The sequence below is a fragment of the Tigriopus californicus genome, chromosome 1 (assembly GCF_007210705.1).
Source record: "Tigriopus californicus strain San Diego chromosome 1, Tcal_SD_v2.1, whole genome shotgun sequence".
Lineage (NCBI taxonomy): Eukaryota > Metazoa > Arthropoda > Copepoda > Harpacticoida > Harpacticidae > Tigriopus > Tigriopus californicus.
The window spans coordinates 14,439,742-14,455,754 of record NC_081440.1 but is presented as its reverse complement, the minus strand read 5'-3'; the positions used below and the strand labels follow the sequence as shown (position 1 = coordinate 14,455,754).

At 40.6% G+C, this 16,013-nt stretch overlaps 1 protein-coding gene across 2 annotated transcripts; it reads left to right on the top strand.

The window, feature by feature from the left end:
* The first annotated feature begins 2,351 nt into the window (after nt 1-2,351).
* LOC131893137 (uncharacterized) lies at nt 2,352-15,791 on the top strand. 2 transcript variants are annotated; one of them, XM_059243095.1, is made up of 6 exons: nt 2,352-2,558; nt 7,312-7,531; nt 8,167-8,284; nt 12,053-12,153; nt 12,744-13,047; nt 15,261-15,791. In XM_059243095.1, exons 1-6 carry the CDS (start codon nt 2,552-2,554, stop codon nt 15,594-15,596), a joined length of 1,086 nt encoding a protein of 361 aa, XP_059099078.1. In that variant the 5' UTR covers nt 2,352-2,551; the 3' UTR covers nt 15,597-15,791. The 2 variants fall into 2 exon arrangements, with proteins under 2 accessions (XP_059099078.1, XP_059099070.1); XM_059243087.1 differs by lacking the exon at nt 2,352-2,558 and having other exon boundaries at nt 7,282-7,531.
* Nucleotides 15,792-16,013: the final 222 nt, after the last annotated feature.

Below are 16,013 nucleotides of genomic sequence, written 5' to 3'. Positions count from 1 at the left end.
GCAGCCATTTTGGGGTGTAACGGGTCAGGGACCAGTGGTGGATATCTCCCAGGATATCATTCAGTCGAATATGCAAGGCAACATCCCTGAGTGGATTGACTCTTGTAACTGCCCTGCATATGAAATGAGGGCTAGAAGTAGCACTTGTCACTTGATAGTCTCCCACGGTATCCTGGTCCTTAATGCCATTTGTCAGCACTTCAATTGGACCACCTTTAGTTACAACATGGTTGTGTTGGATATTCTGTCTGACGGGAGTGTCTCTCCCATTTTGCGATATGCCAGCAATCCCTTTACTCCAACGTTATATGAGGCAGCAGCTGTGTTGAAAATCGGGTCCTATCGCACCTATTCCTGGCCGGACCACACTGTACTTTCTCCCCTGGTGCAAAACCTCCCAAGGGCCCATGTCCATCCGGCATGCGGACCTATGGAGTTATACCACGCTGGACTTGCGGTCTTGAATTTTCCGATGACATCCAACAACTTCATTTTCGAACGAGTTTTGCCCTTCGTGGTAGGATTCGATGATGATGATGACAACGATGGCTGTCCACCATTATTTAGAATTAACTTCAACAAACTGCAACGTACTTAAATTCCAAATGGAAAGATGAGAATTGAATCGAGCTTCTTTCCGAAACTGTTTTTGGAATCTAGATTCATTATAATTACCAAGTCCACCTCACGATTGATGCTCAATGGGAAAATCCACAACTTTATGAATTTTTTTTTGAGTTCAATATTTGCCAGAGTTAAATAAAAAAGAATGTCCTTCACGTCACGTTGTGTCTTTCAATTTTTTGATTTTTTTGGGCTTATTGGCGAAGATTGGGAACGATTGAGATGTACGTGAACAACCACCAACAGACAATCAATCAATTAATCAATCCATGAAAGTTTTTTGCGACCAAACGTCATGTCAACAGGTTAAGAAGTATGTGAAAATGTGTTAGGTATGAATAAAACTATGTATGCGAAAATGCAAAGTTAAAGATATCATATTGATAGACAATCAAGCGCATATTTTCAAATAATTTGATTATGTTCAATCTTGAAAAGTGATGCGCTGGCTAAATCGAGAAATTAAGAAGTGTAGGTACTTTCAACCAAGAAAGTAATGATTTTAAACGAAAGATCGCTTACTTCGAGTGAACATTAGAGCGAACAGAATGCTTCGAAATTTGTTACAACACCCTGTGCAGACATACTGAGTAAATATTCAAGTGCTTGTGAAATATAGTAGTTTCTTTTTGGAAGATCATAAGGAAAGATATGCGAGTATTTCAAATAGGGAAGAAGTGGCCACCTTCAAATATTGAAGTTCGCTTGCGGAAAGGGTGTTGCGATTAAACTTTGCAATGTTTAACCCGGGAGCTCCTAGGTCGACATTTTCGTCAGTATGCTTCTCTTGCGAATCAGCTATTTAGCTTGAAGCACCTCAGTTAGGGTTCTCAACTTGAAAAAAAAAAGAAAGCATTGCCGAGCAATCATAGATCAAGAACGAGTCTTGAAGCAACCCTTTCCTCGAACCCTAGAAAGGCAGTGTCACGTTTCGATACTCGGTTAAGCATTTTTGATTTTTACTTCTGTACCCTCTTTTGCTAAAGACGGGAGCCCTAACTAAGTTCCTTTGAGTTAAAAAGCTGCCTTTCCGGTTCAGTACACAGGAGTTGAAGGGTTAAATGCAGTCAAGCCGTGAGACGTCTTTGTTCTGCTCGAATCATCAGAAACTGCCATGTGCAGCCAATTTCAGTATTTTATCGCATGGACAAAATTCCAATCCCTTATTCACTTTTATTTAGAATGGAACAAACGAATAATTGAGGATCCTGAGCGGGAACTAATGTGCGGCTCAGGGGTTTGTGTGCGAGTAATTTTTGCTTGAAACTATGTACAAGTTATCAGAACAGTTTCGCCTTCCAACCAAAGCATACCGTTTGGACGGCCATATCTTGTTAACATCAATGGCTTTCGCAGTTTAAAGTATTCAAAAGACGAAGCAAAATTGAAAAAACACATCGTCGTAAAAAGCACCCGTTCTCGATTGTCCTTGTTCTCTTCTAACTCCCAAAAGCCTTCGTATTTTTTCCAACGGCCATTCAAGCGTTTAGAAGCCCATTCTCCCTTCGTTCCTTCTCCTTCTGTTCCTGTTTTGTACAAATACGATTGTGCCTCCTCCTCCTCCTCCTCCTCCTTCTCCTCTTCCTCTCTCTCCCGCTTTGTTCCCATACTCTTGAATCCCGTCAGGAACCAGATTGGAACAACCTGAGGAGTGCGTGTGCGAGCACACCGGCAGAGCTTGTTCTCGCGACTCAAAGTCTCAGTAGTGTTCTTTGTCAAGGTGTCAGTCAATGAGTTCCAGAGCCTCTATCGGGTGTGTTGTGACGAGTTGAGGACCTTGAAACTAAATTCCTTCCGTGGAACAATTCACTTAGCATTTGCTCACGAGCTGCCATAGAAGTGGCATTGACAAGCAAGATCTTAAGAAAAATCGGACGGAGGAGGTCCTTCACAGTCTGTGTTGTGGTATTCAATTTCGGGATCCTGGATGAAAGGTGAGATATCTGGCGTGGACATGTGTGCTTGGTTGGATAACCATACACTCAAAATACACTCTTGCGATTTAAGTGAACGCAACTATAGCTACTTCGATCTTCAGAGCATGATTTATGATTAATAAGATACTTTTTCATTTGGCACGTTTGAAGAGATTGTCAAAGCTTTTTTTGTCTGTGATGTTAATGTTTACGAGCAAAGCTGAACGAGACAAGACAGGGTGTTATGACGAAGAGATGTAAAGTTAAGCATTGCGAATGTCAGATTTTGACATAAGCATGGATTTGAAAAAATAGGAATTGAAGTACAGTGGTTCCCACCACATCAGTCTTATTAATTGATGAAACTGAAGTGAACTGAAAAGTATTGAGGTAAGGTACAATATTGTAGCTAGGCCAGCAATAAGGTTCAATGTTCAATAGGGTTGTAGAGCTGAAACAAGTTTGGTGAAATAAAGATGTAAAGGGCACACTAATTCTGCTCCTTGGTTCCCATCAATGAATAGTTTTTGGATATTTTTCCCACCTTATTGTGTTTGTCCCATATAGATATCGAACCTAAAAATTGCATTTACGTCATTCATAATCCTAGTAACTCCAATATAACAATTGTACTTCAGTACAAGGTCTCTTTTCATAAGCAGACTAAAATATTTGTTGGGTGAATCGGGTCTCATTGCAACTACAAGCTTACCTACCGACGAGTACAGTAGTCACAGAAGCAATAAATCAATAATTGCCTACGACTGACCTGATGCTTTGTCTGGAACATAGAGAGAGAGAGAGTACAAACAGAAAATCTGTGTGAGAGACAAAGAAACCATTTGTCGTAACTTCTCATCATTCGGTGGAAATGTACAAAGTACCTAACTTAACCTACCTCTGTGGACTTTGGTTTTGATATATGTCTGTACTGCACCGGACAACCTGCACAACCTGCGAGACGATATAATGCTTTTAACAAGAAATGAATATCTCAAGGAGCTTGGTAGGTTGACTTGGCAATCACTTTCTTGTTGAAGACTAATTTGGCTCCCAAGGGGCATACTCCCATCGTGATTATTTTCTTGTTTCCTACCTGAATGAGAAGTTCGTTGATATTGAGGTTAATTTTCTACTCATAATGGTACGAATACCCGTATATTAGCTTTATGAAACATGCCATAGAACCCAAGCTATATTAGACAGTAGTTCCTCTTGAGTTGGATACATCCAAAACTTGGATAATTGGTCACTTTTGAGCTCAAATTTGTAGCCCTTTCGGCCTAAACTTTCTTATGTCTTTCAGGTGTATTTGTTATTGACCGAGTCTTTGCTTTGAGCCTCATATTAGCCTTTTTATGCCAGGTTTATACGGGTCTTTACGGCCTTCTCTGGCCACTGCAGAGGTCCTAAATCTTAGCCAAATGAACTCTACGACCATTTTTTTGAGAAAATACAAAGCCCCGATTAGCGTATGCGACGAAATCCGCCTTTTAAGAGGTTGTAAGATTAGGCTTTTGCTCCCTGTGGTCGAATCTATGGAACGAATAACTGATTTTGGTCCCTTTCCTTGAGGAACCAACATGCTCCCTCTGATATCCCTTTTAAAGAGCGGCGCTAACTTCATATTGAGTGTTGGCTTTGAAAATTTGGAAAATGTTCCACAAATAGCTCTCACAACTATTTATTCCAATAATACGAACTCTTCAAAACTGTAATGTATTATTGGTAATTTGCCCCTTTTGGCATGCCTAAATATAGCCTTATCCACTAGAATTGAGTCTCAAAGATTTCCCGACTCACACAGACACATATCAAGTTAAATCTAGAGTTACTTTAAAACATTATCTATCAACAACAAGTCCAACTAGCGTTCCAAAAACAAATTACCCTTCTCAACGAAAGCCAACCTCATACAAAACAATAATGGATCTGTCGGCATCCCTTTGACCCAAGGCTCAAAAGCCAGCCTCATCTGCACATTTTAGTCTTATAAACCTAAAAATGTATCCCATCTTGTAGAACAACATACGTACATACATTATATACATACATAACACACTCCGTGGTCAACTGTATGTCTACGTACATTCTTTAAAACACAAAGGCCACAATACGGAGCTCAATGTCCAAAAATGAGGCAGCCCCCGGCATATCCTGGCCTCCAGTCCAGATATTTTAGGTCTTTGCCAGGGTCAAAGGAAGATACGTAAAATTGTCATGGAATGTCAGTGCAGTCCGTATACAAGCACTAGATAGGGCAGCGAATCCAAGCTCTTTGACAAGACCAATGTAATTATCCAACATGACCATCTCTTTTAGAGTGGTTCATATCTCTTACGACTTATAAGGAAATGAATTCCTTGTATTGGCTAAAGGATCGTGAAAGAAAGAAAAATGTACTTTGATCTACACATTCGCAAAGTTTTGTCTCACTTCACATGAACCACCCTGAAAAAGCTTGCAAGAACAGGTTTGATCTCAATGTCCAACAATAGCGTAGTCCGATCTCTTTTTCGGACTGTCTATTTTACAACATACGTTATACGCCTTCTAGTTTGACATCCAATTGGAACAATTCCGAGATGGTTGAAATTGGATGTAGTGCGTAGATTACCATTTAAGAAACACGTGTGAAGTTATCTTCGTTGTTGGCAAATCGGGACCAGGTGCAAAAAGGTTTCAACTTTCACGAGCTCATTAAAGAGCAAAGCAATGGAAGTTATGTTTTTGCACCGCACTCAAGATAAGTTGCGGCAAAGGGTTATACGGGTGCATTTTCTATTTCATGCCAGAATTCCAAGATTAATAGAGCCACCCGGTGCTCGAAAGTTGTATGGCATTACTTGAGAAAGCCTTTTCTAACTCTTGAAAACATGTTTCTCACAGTCAGTGAACCAAACCATCGTGTGACGCTTTGAAATTTGAATGTGTCCTTGTCCCTCACATGGCAAAATACGTACGTAGCTAAGCATGTCTAGTCATAACTTAACAAAAATAAGTACCAGATTGTGAGCTATGATTAAGTGCTGAAACTGAGATGTAAAAATTCAATTGTGCCTAACACCTGCACCCTCCTCCGTAAATATGTACTGCAAAAAATCCAAATGCTGACAAATATGATTGCTTAGGATTCCCTGTATCGATTATGATCAGTCGAATAACTGAATCAAAAAGTTAAACTCTGTCAAATCGTTGAGGATTACCACGTACGCACATATGAATGAACCAGACTATTTTTTTAATATCAATTTTCAAAAAAAGTCTTGCTTATTCATTCGGTATAAAGTTACGAAGTTAGCTCTGAGGGGGCGGGGCACCTGTGGGCAATCTCATTGGAAGCGATGCTCAATGCCTTGACTCGATTCCGAATTGTGGATTATCGACCCTAGCATCCTCGTTCATATTCCAGTGATTCTAAGTGAAAGTCAGATTGAGGTGCTTCATTCAGTTTTAGAAAAAGTTTCTAAATTTTTGTAGTCTTTTTTCATCCAAATCGATTCAAATTAAGTTATTCACATCAATTCCTGAAAACAATGAAAAAAACATGTAAACTATTCTGACCTGATTTTTGTCAATTATGCGAGATCTTAACTGTGGTGGCAAGGAATTGAACTCTATCCAAAACCACAGGCCTTGTGAAGAAAGCCATTCAATAAAGGCATATATAAGAGATGGAAAAATATCAAGACGAAATTTGAGCGACTTATTGATGAAGCAAAATGATTCGTTACTTTCAGCAGAAAAGTCTAAGCTGTCAATTTGAAAGCAAAGAAACATTCATTTTCAACTCGGAATGCATGTTTTTGTCTTTGTTTTGCGTCAAATCTCTCCTTAGCTCAATAAAATTAACCTCAAACACTAAGAGAAAACCAACCATGACTCTCGCATTCTCAAGAGCCTCCCTGCAAAACTTGATGCCATTTCCAAAATACCTTGAAGGGTTAGGGAAAGAGATTGAATCCAACCTTCAAATGTCAAGTAAAACGTATACCTGACGCCACTTGGACTCTTCTTCAAAAAAAATCCCCGGTATCACTTTCAAATCGTGCCACTCTCGCGTGAAAAAAACACCCGAATCTTCAACATCGTCATGTTTTTCCTTGCATGTTCAGTTCATTGGTCGTTGTTTCTTTTTCCCTGACTGGGAAAAAAGAAAGACCAGAACGACTTGAAAAATAAAATGAAGCCAAAAAACGGCCTTTAACATTGATTATTTCGAAGGCTAGGGGCTGAGTAGGAGAAGAAAAGAGAGACAATACCCATAATTCGCCATTTGAAGGACATGACTTCATCAATTGGGCATGTATGCCGCCAGAATTAACTTTTATTTAGTAAGCTGCAGTTCCATCTTGTAATCATGTACAGTTGTTGGCCATTTCTTCTTTTCATGTTATGGCCCGACTTATTGCCTTCGGTTCTCATTCCTTATAAAACGCAACGTTTTCAGCCGTCATCTGTAGAAACCATGTGAATGTATGTTGTTTGACAGTGAATGGATCAATGATCAAGTTACATATCAAATGGCAATTGCTACGACATTGTTCAATAGAATATGCTTGACCTCATGCGGACATCCTTCATAAGATCTTGTTTCCTGCAGTTTAATATACTCAAGTCAGATTACCAAATTATCTGCCAGACTCCATGGGGTCTCTTTGGAACCTCGCTGGATCTAGCTAAGTCGATGTTTCCTCGAAAGCAATGTTTGACATTATCTATCATGTTTTGACCCATTAGATAATTAATGTTCGTACCATGCTCATTGCAGCTGATTTTGCCATGTCTGACCGCCTTCGGTTGGTTGTGATGGGTGATGGGTACGTGGGCAAATCTGCCTTGATCAAACGCTTCCTGTTTGGCACATTTCCGCACAAGTATGTTCCAACCGTGGAGGATCTCTTCAGCCAAGATTATGAGCTCGATGGAACATCGCTGAAGGTTGACATTTTGGACACAGCGGGGGATGCTCAATTTCCTGCCATGCGAAGGTAATTAATATGGAATTGAAAAAAAAAAGATCAATGAATTAACACCAAGAGGGATCACAGCCATTTTGGCATTGGAGCCGAACCCAAAAGGCTGTTCCATGGGATTTGGGCCATTTCACTTGGCTTCAGATCACTTCGAGTCCACCCAAGCGGAGGTGTCTTTGGAACTTGTGAACTTTGGCCTACATTGAAAAAGGGGGGAGGGAAGAGAGACAAAGACCTCAAGAACATCTAAAGAGTACAAAGGCCGAGTTCGCTCTTAGCTGGAGCGATTCATTCTAAGCGAAAACTCCTTTCACGGAGATTTCTGCTGTGGCCACAAATTTGGAAGGATGTTCAAGGTCTGAGACACTTCATGTGACAATATGCCTCAACAAGATTTGTTGCGAGTGTGGACGCCCAAAACCCCCATTTATCAGGCAAAGGGGGGTGTTATCCCCAATCTCTTCTGTAATCACCTAATCCTTAATCACACCAAACAAGTCTTTATGGGAAGGCCGAGCTTCCGCCGGAAGTAGCCTCAACTTCAGTGAACCAATTCCGTCTTATTGTGCCATTTTTTGATTAGCAGTACTCAGAAGACATGAACCTGTACTGAAATGATTAATTGACAATCATCTGGGTCCATCTTGCAGGTTATCCATCTCGTCCGCACATGCATTCCTATTGGTATATTCCCTCACGGACCCGACCTCCTTCGCCGGGGTTCGCCAAAGATTCGAGGAGATCAAAGAACAAAGATCAGACTATCAGGTTGGTGTGTGTGTGTGTGTGTGACAATGGTTGGATGGATCAGGATCAGATACCTTCGGGCAGTCTTTTTGTAAGGTTCAGATCTGTGGCTTGGCTGGAGGCCATGCTCGAGCTTGAAAGAAATTATAAAGGGCTACTTACGGGCCAACTACCTACAAGTGTAGGTGGCACTCAAAACGGCTAGATACACCTTTGCAGTAATGGGGAGAACGTGTCTACTTGACAGTAATTGAAAGCCAGTGCAGTACAACGGGATTGATAGTCTTCATGGAACGAAGAAATGTCTGCTCTCTCATTTTTTTGTTACTCTGATAGCCATTTTGAATTGTAAGGAGTAATGCATGTTGGATGATTTTTGTTTGAAGAATTGTGGAAGCTGAAACCCCTTTTTACACTTGACGACCTTATTTACCTTCGTCATTTTAATTTCGGTTGCTACAAGTGGTTTTGTTGTTGCTGTGGTCGTAATCATTTACATTTTTCGGACTTGTAATCGTACGTATGATGAATCACATATTTTTGAATGTTACTTTCATCAACTGCACCTCTTGGGCACGCCAATATGATTGATGGCATTTGCTGAGCAAGAAGATATATTTCATGTTTCTAACTCCAATTTATAGCTTCTCAATTATCAAATGTTAGTGCTTCTTTCTTCAAAAATTAACAATTATGATTCAAAGAACACAAAAAGACCAAGGTTTAGAACATCGAGAAACAATGCGTTCCACTTAAATGCTGGTGCATCGATCATGGCTTTGTTCCAGGGATCAAGCCGGGATTAACCATAATCCAAGCGCAAGTCATCATGGACTTGGAACGTGGTCCATCTTGAGCGTCTATATATATATATATATATCTCGTAATAAACGTTCATCAAGACAAGCGCAATCTTTTACGTCTATTATCAGAGGGCCTTACTTGTCATTTTATTAATGCATAAGTTTGCGGTTCATCACATTAACCTTGCTTTACCTAGACCAGAAAGTTATTAATTTGAATATCTACACTAATTGACCCTATTTTAGAGTGACTTTTCTCTCAAATTGAGCTCTTTTTAAGTAATTGGGATTAATATAACCTTCTTAAGATCCAGAAAGTAGAACAAGGCTTACCGAAAATGAGATCGTACCAGACAGGATGAGCTAAAGCACCAACTTAACCACGGAAGTCCCCCACCTCACCGTCAACTCAAGTGCTTATTAAAAGCACGTACTTTGCTACTTAGTTGGCAAGAGGCATTAATTGAAATGATTAGTGCTCGCAAGGCCTGGTTTGCCTCGTGGGGTCCATGTTTTCTTCAACTTTTTTATCATCTAAGGGTCAAGTCACAGATTATGTTACTTTCACATAGCCTTGAAGGTCTGCCGGTTCCACTACATTTGAGGATTCTCGTTGGACTAGATTACAAATTGAAGAATTGAGAACCGTCAAATTCGTTCCTCATTGGAGACACTCAAGACCTTCCAACTTGTTGAGAGGTCGTATCTGGAATCGATAATGCTTTTCCATCGAATATTTTAGAGGTCATAGTCTTGCCCGGTGCATCTCTTGGAAATCGTAAATTGCCATGAAAGGTTATCATTTTAAGTCCAATTTCAAATATAATACAATTTCAACACAACTCCAAACTGATTATTGCAGCATCAAATAATTTGTTTTATGTTACTTTGGTTTGATGTGGTTGTTAGATATGTAGCTTGAAGCATTTAGGTTCCTAAAATAGCTTTTTCGCGCTTAAAATCATTGGCTGACTATTTTGTGTGCAAAGAAACCAATTTAAAGTCGGACATTCTACGGGTGTTTCATGCTTTTCAACAAAACTCCCAAATCTGCCAAGTATTTAGCAAAAACTGTTGCTATTTAAAAGTATTTCCAGCTATTTTCAGGGTATTGAACAACTTCAATCATTGAAAATGGATGTAATCTTATTTTGATATTTCTAGTCCTTTCCCAATTTTGAGAATGTTAGCAACTAAAAAGAATTCCAATATGATTACTAGTAAAGCCGTTACAAGTCAAAACGACAACTGTCATACTTTCTGTCATTACTGCTCAGCCTGATTTTATGTCTTTGGGAATTTACATTCTAATGTATTTAACTTTACCGACAACATCGTGACATTCAGGGGGCTTAAACTATGATGAAACTAGCAAAGCATTTATATTCAAAATCATATCTGCCTAACTGAACTTTTTACTCCCGTTGTGCCATTGAGCATTGAGCTTTTACATTTGCGATTGATTTCTTGGATGTGAGACTTGAAAAATTACTCCATTCGTTTTGAAACAAAGCATAATTAATCAGTATGTAGTGGAGCAACTGAAGTAATTTTTTCCAATGTATTCTTCTCACCAATACAAATAGTTTTTCAATAAATTGGCACACGGCTAGTTGAATTGACATTGAAAAAGAGTGTTGGCTCGTGTTCTCACATCTTTCTTCTCAATTGTACTTTAGTACATAAAGTTCCATCCAAGATCGAGTAACCAAGATAAGCCACTGATGAGCTTTGGAGCCGTATTTGAGCTTATCATACACTCAAACATTACTTTTAGTAATTCAGTACAAGATGTTATTAGAGGAAACCCCACAAAAACCTCCGCGACGATTGATGAGCCTCTAGAAAAAAAGTTATCCACTTTTAACAGAAAATGACCATTTCTTGATTAGCCTACCTTGGCCGCTTTTCTTCCTGATTCTCCTTCCATCATCTCAAGAAGTTTCACGTCTCACTTCTGTCCAAGTTCGTCTCTCTCTTACCTTTGTGTTGGCTTGGTTTGGCTCGATGTGAAACCACACTTGAACAATGGTTGGGCAAATTCCGGATATTGTCTTCCTCTTCATTCAATTCGAACTATTGATTGATCATAGAAGAAAAGACAAAGAGGCACAGAAAGAACAAAAAGCTTATTTCCCAATCATAGCCAGTTAAGAGTTTGATGTACGACTGATGTATGCAAGTTACCATTAGAGAGTTAATTGGCATTGAGATACGTTCAGTTCGACAACAAACATGTTTCATGGCACTTAAAACATTCGAACTAAACTAAAGCAATAAGGCCCAAACATCTTCATTGGAAGAGACAGTCAATCGTTCGTGGGTCCAGGTTTTCCATTCAAGGATCACTGGGTCAAAGTCAAACCGTACAATCGAAATCCTGCTCGTTCACCCTAGGTCTGTGAATTGGATAAACATCTCACAAGGAATTGTTGGAACAAAAGAACTCGACCTGGCCCGTGTTTGCAAGATTCTCTCAGTTCATTGTGGACCTTGTCATATTATGAATAAGCAAGCAAGAGAAAGACGAGATAGCATGTTGCATGGCTGGGACTCATCAAATAGTACCTCCGAAACTGACGATGAAGTAAGCTCCTACATGTCATTCCAACCTTGGAGCTGAAGGGGCGTGTTTGCCTGTCTTGGTTGCACAACCATTGGGCATGAAAAAGATACCTTCTCATTCAAGAGATTGATCGACCTTTGCCTTTGAAGCAGCACATCTATCCCCTTCCTTACACACGTGAAAGATCAGTCTCGAACCGTGTTCCGCTCGATATCAGCCTTCAGCCTCTTCATTCAAAGGTCATCCAGATTTAGATCCCAGTCAATCCACTCTGTTCGGCTATAGTGCCACTCCATTCATTGAATACAAGGTCTTTGATTCCCAACCGATCATCGTTCGTACTTCGTTCGGATGGCCTTTGCACTATTTTTGATTGAATTGAGCGACCATCAAACGCATCGTTTCTGGATCTAATTCCAGGACATTCCGATCGTGGTGGTTGGAAACAAAACAGACCTCGTTCGAGAAGTGGACAGTCAAGATGTGATGGCCTGGATGAAATCGGATCTGCCCAAACTCAGGTAATTTTAGAGCACACCCAAAATCCCTTTCTTTCGTTGATGGGCTCCTAGGTAACCATACAACCAACATCCCGGAAAGACCCGGAAAGTCATATGTATTATGCAGAGGCACCGGTACAAAAGCCGAGATTGATATTGGATATTTCCGCCGATTTCCCATTCCTGAACGATAAGAAATTGAGTTTGGTCTTGGTTCTAAGCTTGAGACATTGCATGTGAAAACGGAACAAAAGGGATCCGTTTCTAATGGTCGTAATATCTTCATATCACTTGCACCGAGAAGTTCAAGTGCTCTTCTAATTTACACGGCCTTGTTCATGAGTAGGACACTTTGAGTAAGCTAATGCATGCATTCTCAAGGCAGGATGGCCGAACTTTTCTGTGATGATATCTAGTGGGCAAGTGCACCATACAAACACTTGTCGACAATATTAGTCTACAAACAAAGACTTGGAAGCATAACTTGATATACTACCAATGTTCAAAGTGCCTGAACAACTTGATGCCAATGTTTGATCACAAGTCATAGGATTACGTCTCAATTTCAAGCTTTCGATAATAAAAGCAAATGATCGTTCTTTTAACCACAGAACTGACTTCCTAGAAGCCTCGGCTTGCACCGATGACAATGGAAAAATTCGACAGTTGTTCAAGACCTTCCTGATCTTGGCCAAGATCCATTTTGGTCCTCGATTGGGAATGCAAGACGACGGCAACGTGGGCTTGAGGCGAAACCTCTCGGCTTACGGTCGCTTGAAATCCCCCATGAAGAGTTGCAAGAGCATTACCGCAGCTCTAACCCCCAACTCCAACCACAGCAGCTCCTCATCACTCTTCTCATCTTCCAATGGAAACGCCGGTTCCTCCTCCAGACCCATGCTGATCTCAAAAAAGGTACGGGAACAGTTTATCCTTTTCAGTGTGGAACAAACGAGTTGGATCGCACGAAAACGAACCTTTTGTCAAGCACTAGATTTGCCTTGGGCAACTGCATTGGTAGTACAAGCAAGAATGTACATTCTGAGGCAAATGGATTGGGCCAGTACCTTGATTAGACCACTTGAATAACCAATAAAGATCGTCTTTGATCAAAGTCAATGTCTTGGAAAATCAGATCGAAATTGAAGGCAGTCCCACTCTCGCTCATCTTCGATAGGAAGAAGAAGGCACTTTCCTACCCATCCTATCCTAGCCAGAGGTTCGTTTTGACCCCAATCCGTGGTCCTTGTTTACAGGCCAAGGTCATTGAATCACCCGAAATTTTCCGACAACAATTTGAGTTCGACGTGACCTTGGCTCAAGAAATTTGACGGGAGGAAAATGAAATTCTTCGCGGAGAAGCCAACCTATCAATCATGTACGTTCTGTTATGACCGGAACTTCAAGTCAGAGACCAGAGAGAAAAAAAATTCATTGACGTTTCCGAGAAGTTTGAAGTAGTTTCCTTGTCCCGGGTGGCTCTCGACTTTGGAACAACCATTGTGATCAAAGAGCCACCTTACCGAGGATGAGAAAAGTTCGTCAAATACCGGCTTATGGAGCGAGTCTGGAAAGATAAAATCCGATGGGCTCCCTCCCGACTATTGCTTTTTTTCTGCAGGGGTTGTGGGCGAGAAAACACTCAAAGTACTTTGGTCTCAAGAAAAGATGGCTCATCAGCGATCTTTTTTCCCCCTTGTTTCGTTGGTTGCTTCAAATGTAAATAATGCAATCCTTTGTCTGATTCTCTCAGACTGGGAAAAATCTATAGTAACTCGGCCAAAGCAGCAACAAAGTGGATGGTTGCTTTTGATTTATTGAAGGAGCTCCAAGTAGTTTTATGGCCTGAAGTGCAAAAAAAATATCGCGATGCTTCAAATTTTCTTTTTTAATAAAGAATCTTCCATACAAATCTACCCTAGAGATTTAACGAGCTTACTTCCCTCTCAGAACTGTTGGCGTTGAGTTTGATACAAGCTCGGTGGTATTTTGTCAATTCAAATTAGATTCAACTAAATTGAAGCAATAGATGCTCTTTTGACAATAAAACAAAGAAATGCAAAGTCAAATGCTTTAAAACTCGGGTGAAGGCAAACAAACATTGCTGAGTTGGGTGAAAGGGTCTTTTGTGCTCTTTTTTTTTTTAACTCAGCACCTGTTTGATAGATGTTCATATTATAGGCTTAAAAAGTGACCCTGGACCCTACGGAGAAACTAATTTTGTGCAATAATTAACCAATGTCAGACTTGGTTTCAAATATCCTTGGAAAGTAAAAACTTACTCAACAGGTCAAATACCGCTACCATAGCGTTGGGTAGACAATTGAAAAGCCGATAGACTAGTGCAAAAAGTATGGCAGACTAAAAACTAAAAATGGGAAAAGGGCACAGGTAAAGGATGCAACATTTTCATTAAAAAACCACTCTGCCATCATAACTGATGAGCAAATGGAGTCGAGTTTTGTTTTCTCCGTCTTTTGATGTCAGGGATTCCTACGGATATTTAATTTGGGCTTTTGAGTATTGAACAAAAGGCGGTTTACGGTTGATGAATTCTAAAAAGAGCTCCCATGAGCTTAGCTCGGGGATCCGTGCTTGGGCGGTAGGTGGCCATCCTTGATTGCGTATTCAAATTCCCAAGGATATTTATTTTTCCCGCTGAGATCAAAGATTTCCATGGATCAAGCCCAGATTAGTGCTTGCTACAAGGAGCGTACTCCTTTGTATTGAATATTCGGGAATCCGAAACGTTCGTATGTCAAACCATAGAATCAATGTTTTGACATCGGTACTTGCATATGATTTGCTCAACACATGTAATCTCTGGAAGGAGAGACTTTCTTATTGACATTTAACTAGTCCTTGTTGTCAACGTTAAGGGCCTCGACTGTGCAATCAAGTGCATCGGTCAGTGTCGGGACACCACTTTCCTTCTGCTTCCTGAATGAATAAAAAAACACAGATCTTAATGTTCTCTGGGTGTCATTCGCAAAACAAGTCCAAAATGGCTGGAGTACCTCTTGGCTGGTGGCAAATCCCCAAATCCCCCTTGAGTCTGTCTTTTTTTTCTTCTTGCATTTTTATCGCACGCCGCATCTCTTTCAAAGAGTTCTTTTTTTGACCCCTAGGGGAGCACTGAGTCCAACGTGGGGAGCCCATGCACACCCAAGACCGAGCGCAAGTTCCTTGGACTCAGTTTGAGTCCATTTGGGAGTCCTTGTTCGCAACAAATTCCGGCAGGCACCTTTCAAAACAGCTCACTTGAGGCCCTCGAGGATCAGTTCCAACGCCATTTGTCCGTGGGTGGTTCCAACACGAACGGATCCATCTCCGGTGGCGGGGATTTCTTTGCACCCAAGAGTCGAAACTCGAAACGCAGCCGAAGTCTCATCCGAAGATCCAGCAAGAAAGTCAAACAACAAGTCAACAATGTACACAATCCCGAAGATTGTGTGGTGTCCTAAGGCCCATGTCAGCCAGCCATCAATCGTCACTTTGTTATCAAGGGGACACGAGACTCTATATACGACATACCGCCGTGTTCATCATACATATCTCGAGAAGTAATATCTTACTTACCATACCATAATACATATATTCTATCTATGCTCACTCGAGGGTACATTTTGCCAAGGAAATAAACGTTTATGTTCAGCAAAGGTGACTACCATCGGTTGGGGTGACGCACTTCAAACAAGTATTTACATATGCAAGCTGCCCAATCTCAACCTTGATAGTTTGGCAAACATGCACTTTTTCGAGGCTATATATGCTCTTTGTTTTGGTTCTGATTTTGAGTGAGCCCCGTGCCCTTTCATCACCCTTAAGACTGGGATTCTCATCCATGTTTGCGTCTATGGCACAATATGGTTTGAGTTATA